The sequence below is a fragment of the Mandrillus leucophaeus genome, unplaced genomic scaffold (assembly GCF_000951045.1).
Source record: "Mandrillus leucophaeus isolate KB7577 unplaced genomic scaffold, Mleu.le_1.0 Scaffold692, whole genome shotgun sequence".
NCBI lineage: Eukaryota > Metazoa > Chordata > Mammalia > Primates > Cercopithecidae > Mandrillus > Mandrillus leucophaeus.
The window spans coordinates 3,118,758-3,124,757 of record NW_012107497.1 but is presented as its reverse complement, the minus strand read 5'-3'; the positions used below and the strand labels follow the sequence as shown (position 1 = coordinate 3,124,757).

Sequence of the window (6,000 nt, the reverse complement as noted above, 5' to 3'; positions counted from 1 at the left end):
GCCCCCTCTGTCACAAAACACACCATATATCCCACATTAAATAAACTTTTCTTAAAAGTGGTTCCCCATTGCATCAGCAAATTTACAATGGTAATTTTAGAATAAGTTTTTAATCCAAGCTTCCTCAGGAAAAAAAAAGAAATAGGTATTGTAGGCCAGGCTAGTGTCACATTTTAAAAATAAACTCACTTGTGAATATACAGATTAGTCACAATAAATGCTCCTTTAAAAATGTGATACTTCCAACTTACTTGATATAGTAGGGTACTTTGTTTGGCGAGATGGCTCTCTCCCAGGGACCCTGGACAGATGCTGGAAAGGAGGGAGGAAAAAAAGAAAGGCAAGAAGGTCAAATTCATCGCAAACAGGAAAGACAACATTAATCTCCAGAATTACAATTTTACACTGATATTGGTCTGTTTGCTCAGCTGCCCATGAAGACAGGACGGATTAACCTGCTGTTCTGAAATTTCTGTCCTAATCTAAGAGAAATTGAACTCATTCAGGCACAAAGATAAATGCAAAGGAAAAAAAAAAAAAACCCACAAACCTTTCCACTGCTAAACCTATAGAACAGATAAGAAACTGAATGAGTAGACTGACGGGGTGTCTTGTATGTGTCTCCCTTGAGTGCTTTTTTTTTTTTTTTTTTAATAATACTTTCTGTTGCTGGTTCTCAATATTTTTTACTATTTGATTGACTGGATTTTATTATTTCAGTAGCTGAAATATCCCTGTGTGATATATTTACATTCTAAGTTATTGAAGCTAAAGTAATATGCTTATCCCTCTGATATGCTTGTTTTTCTCTTTATTGGTTTAAAGAGAATCCAAATTCACTTACCAAATAGATTCTTAATTTGGGGCCTCAAAATGTCAGCTGACTAGTGTGATCTTATTAGAAAAGGTGACCAAAAGAGGGAATGGTTACTGATATCAGAGTGTAATAAGAAGACTTTTGTTATGAGTGATGAATCCTCTAGGTGAAATTTCATTTCACATACTAGGAATTTGTTTTATTATGACTTCACTGTGTATTGGTCAAACGAATGATCTTTGCAGTTTTTTTTTTTTTTTCAGACTTAAGTTGTAGGATTTCTTCCCTAAAGCTGAACCTCTACAAATATATTTTATATACTGTTTGATCTGATTTTTTTTTCTTTCTTTAAGACAAAATAATCTTGTTGAGGAGGCACTATAACGTTTCCTCAACAACATAATCTTCCTCCTGAATATAATTTTAAGACACTGGAGCTTTAAGAAACACAGACTATTATCAGAAACAGAAATAAAAGCAGCATTCTTATTAACATCTAGCAATTTTATGTGTCTATATTTTTTTCCCTGAATTTTCATTCTGCTAATAATTTGAAGCACAGCTGATGCTGACCATTATTTCCTCTTATGAAAAACTCCCTTTTAAATTAGTCTCACAGTACATTCACTCCACAGTGTATTGAGATGTAAGAAAACGTCAAAGCTAATATATCCTTGACTACACTGTATAATATGAAAGAACAGCTTCTAATAAAAGTTAACTTCACCTACTGCCAGACAATTTAAGGGTAATGAAACTCCAGCTTCTTTGTTTTATATAGAGTAATAGAGGGATCAAATCACCCAACCTTTAACCAGACATGCTGTTTTATACCTTGGAAATATGTCATTTAAACAATATAGGAAACGGATTTGTATTTGGCTGCTAATTATGCTTTTTCATTTTGGCAGATGGAAATTTTTAATATGGAGAAAGAAGACATTTAGCTGCTGTTTCGAAGTAGTCCTTGACTTTCAATTTCTCTCTGTCCTTCTTTCTCTGTTCCTTTATTTTCCCTTCCTCCTGCCTTCCCTGCTTCCCTTTCCATCTTTGCCTTTTTCATTCTCTTCCCAACTCTCCTCTTTTCCTTTTTTCTTCTGTAGGATACAGCTCTCCTGTCCAAACAAGTTCACAGAGTAAATAAGATCTGATTTAAAATTATGGACTAAGGCCAGGCGTGGTGACTCACACCTGTAATCCCAGCACTTTGGGAGGCCGAGGCGGGCAGATTACCTGAGGTCAGTATTCTAACTCTTTCTGGCCAACATGGTGAAACCCCATCTCTACTAAAAACACAAAAAAAAAAAATCTGGGCATGGTGGCAGCCGCCTGTAATCTCAGTTACTCAGGAGGCTGAGGCAGGAGAATCACTTGAACCTGGGAGGTGGAGGATGCCGTGAGCTGAGATCGCACCACTGCACTCCAGCCTGGGTGACAAGAGCGAAACTCCATCTGAAGAACAAACAAACAAACAAAACGTGGGCTAGACTTCCTGACCTATCTGGTCAAAGTCTGTTGTTATGGAAATATTAAAAAGCTAGCCCTCTATAGCAGGAAACATGATGGAGAGTCAGAAATTATAGCTCCTGGCTGCTCAGTGTACCTTCTTCTTAAAATGCCAGCATCATAAAAGGAAGAAGAGAACTCCAGAGAGCTCTTGGTCCAGCCCTCACTAGCTGTGAATGCCAAGCCTGTGAATACCTAAAATGAGAAAAGAATGGCTATTCTTTCCTTAAAGGTCTCTATGGGCTGAGGCCTCACAATTTCTCTCATTATACCTTTCCAGGTTTTTTTTTTTTTTTTTTTTTTTTTTTTTTTTTTTTTTTTTTTTTTTTTTATGTCATTCTAGTGGTCCAGAAATTCTTTCTAATTTGGAGGATGCTAGACCATCCTCTGACAGCAGAAGTATCACTATGGATTTCCTACACTATTCTTAGGCGTCTCTCAGAAAGAAGTGTGCTGGAGAGGGCTGCTGGCTGCCTGGCCTGGCTTAGGGGATTTCGGTCTGAAAGAAACAACTGCCAAGCAGCAAGAGACAGAGGAAAATCGGTGTTGCCTGGCTGAGTTAATGGGAAGACCTACGTAGGGTATCTAGAATTGACTTTATATGTTTACATTAAAAGGGGAAAAATTCCAATTAAATGTCAGAGAAGTTATCAGAATATGCTTGAACTAAATAGCTGAAAATATTTTAAAAGAATTTTTAAAATATTATAAATTCTAGATCAAAATGAAATTTCAGGCTTTTGTAACTGCAGTTCTTAAGTGTTCATTTATTTTCCTTTAAAAAGCCTTTGGTCTTACGTGTAGCCATCAAATAGGTCCAATGGTGAGATTCAGTGTATTTTTTTTTCCTGAAAGATGTTTTTCCCCTTTGATTCACAGTTTATAAATTCACCTAAGCAACTGGTTTGCAGTCATTGTTTGAAACCCTACAATTTTATACTCAAAAATGTCCTTGACATGATTAAAAAAAAAAAAAAAAGGAAAATAACAACAGCCTCCCCTCATTCCTTCCCAGCTCCATCATAACCACATACACACACACTGGAACTACTTGCTTTAGAAATAACACACAATTGGATGATAGTTCTATGGAATTGGGTTCAGTGCTCCTTCTCAAGAGATTCTTAAGGGTTGTTGGCAATTTCATTTGGGGCTGCCAGATGATTCTGGTCTTCCATCTATTCAAAAGTTGATCAAATATGTGGTAGTGCTCATAAGTGTGCCACAGAATTTTTTCATTTCTTGTAGCAGTACTGACGCCAACAACAGCTGTTTCTTATCGCAGTGTACCAGTGGAAGCTTGTCATTCTTCATACAGCTAGCCTACGTAATAGACACACACATCTTTTATGCCTGATGTGTCCATTTTTAGTAGCCCATCAAAAGCAAATTTATCGGCAAATAGTTTTTATATGACACCGGGTTGTCCTTTGGTATTTTCTTTTACAGATGTGTCTATAACCACTATGTGTAATTCCAGGGCAGCTTTGTGATTCAGATTCTTGAATGTACAAATCATCCATTATCATACAGCACCAGCATCATGGGGTATTGTCCATTGAATTTAAATAGCGAACTACACATGCATTTATTTATTGCAAAACAAACCTCTGAATTTCCTTTTGTGTTACAGATACAGTATGTTATTAAGAGCAAGAAAGGGTAGCAATTCTACCTTCAAATGCTTTTCCTTCCTTGAGGTGACAGGATTCAATATTGTGCCCAAGGTAGTTTTGAAAATCACAAGCACAGGCCACATTATTTAGGGGAAGTTCTTATTTCAACCATTTGTAAACGCATGATGAACAGAATGTGCCAAGCGATGCACCCTGGTGTTAAGTCATATTTTAATCGGCACAGGGGCCTAACCAGAAAATTAAAAAGAATGCTAACGTTATTTTAAGACATGCCAAAAGAGCACTTTCTGGAATTCCAACCCAAACAAATTCATTAATCTCTCTACTTTTCTCATATTTGGTGGATCTGGAGTTCGATAACATAAGTGGGTCAAAAAAGTGGGGGCAGTTTAGATAAATAACCAATATAGCAATCACTGGAGGTAAAATGGAAAACTCACCTCTGTGGTTGAACAAAAGGCATTAGGGAGGATCTACTAGCCACTGGCACTTAGCTCCTCAGAAGTACTCAAATTCTGGTAATGGTCTTATGGGTACATTCCATATTGATGCAATGAGCAATGCCTCTGAATCTTTTCCCCACTATCTCTGTACCCCAAACCCTAGGAATCTTTTTAGACATTTTTTTTTCTAGTCGTCTCATCCCTCATAAAAATTTAATACTACAGATGTACTGTATGTCTGTTTACGGACTATGTGTACCTGTGCTTCACACATAAAAATAGTAAGTTTTTTTCCTTATCCGGGAAACAGTTTTCACCCCCTTGGGAGCAATATCACGCTCATGAAGAATGCTTGATCTAGAGGAAGTGAGGGGGATGGTGGCAGGAGGAGAAAGGAACAAGGAGTTATTGAAAACAACTCATGTACCTGAAACATGACCTAAACTAGCTCATTTCAAACTCATAACGACCTGTGAGGTAGGTATTGTCATTTTTACTTTGCAGATGTTGAAGTACCACATTAGATCACATGAGATCAAATGAGCTAGTAAGGTCATAAATTAGATCCTAATTTTGGTTGATTACTCAAGATGAAATCAGATGGATGATCCAGGAAATAAAGGAGAAAACAAATACATTGTATTTCTACTATGTGCCTTGCACTGTATGTTATCTGATGTAATTCTCTCAAGCACCCTGTGAGATCATGCTATTCCATTATTACAGATGAAGCAACCGAGGCTCAGAAATGTTCAGTAAACTAATCCAGGTCATGCAGCTAGTAGAGAGGGCAACCAGGATTACAACCAAGTCTGTTTAGTCTTCGAACTTCACTCTATTTTAGCACGTGTGGTACATAACCGATAATAAATACTTTGCCAAAAAGCCAAGTAAATACATAAATCTTAAAAAGGATTATTATAGCATCTAGTCCAAGTTTGCTACATTATGTCTGATATCTACATTTACTCTCTACATCATTTCCACCAAATGATTTTTCAGGAGCTGCTTGAACAACTTTATGGCCATCACATTATGGTGGAGCTTTTTTGAATTTTCCGTAGCTTTAGTGATGATTAGAAACAACTTCCTTTTATTCTGGTCAAAAACTGCCTCCCTGGCATCTGTAATCTCCACCATAGCTCCTGTTTTAAATGTATCAAATAAATTATCTGATCAGTTTCAGAGACGCTAATTTCAAAAGAGCTAAGATGAGGCTTATTTTCACCTAATGAAGACAAAAACAGAGTCCCAGTTCCCAATGAAAAAAAAGGTAACTAACATCATTTAACTCATTATGTAACATTTCATTACTGAACACCTTGTTTGTGTTACCCATTGTGCAAAGTTCTGACACTGTTGTAGTAAGTCAGACAGACACAGTTCCTGCTACTTTGCTCTTAATTTTAGTCTCTGAGGATATCTTTCAATGAGCACATCTGCCATTCCAGCATTAAAATCAATAAAGTGGTATTTACTGAACACACATTATGTGCTCAGCTCCATGCTAGGTATTTGCAGGCAAGGGTGGGTTGGGGAAAGAAGTCCAAACATGTCCCTCACCCTTAAGGGCCTTATTATTCAAATGAGATCAGGT

General features: G+C 37.0%; 1 protein-coding gene across 1 annotated transcript in view; it reads right to left on the bottom strand.

Moving 5' to 3' along the window:
• Positions 1–251: 251 nt before the first annotated feature.
• The window catches only part of LOC105555622 (dystrophin), a gene marked incomplete at its 3' end in the record, with an annotated part of 1,920,295 nt that continues 1,914,546 nt past the window's right edge, over positions 252–6,000 (bottom strand). Inside the window, exon 62 of the mRNA XM_012002637.1 lies at positions 252–312. Coding sequence (XP_011858027.1) covers positions 252–312 — 61 coding nt within the window. The remainder of the gene's footprint in view (positions 313–6,000) is intronic.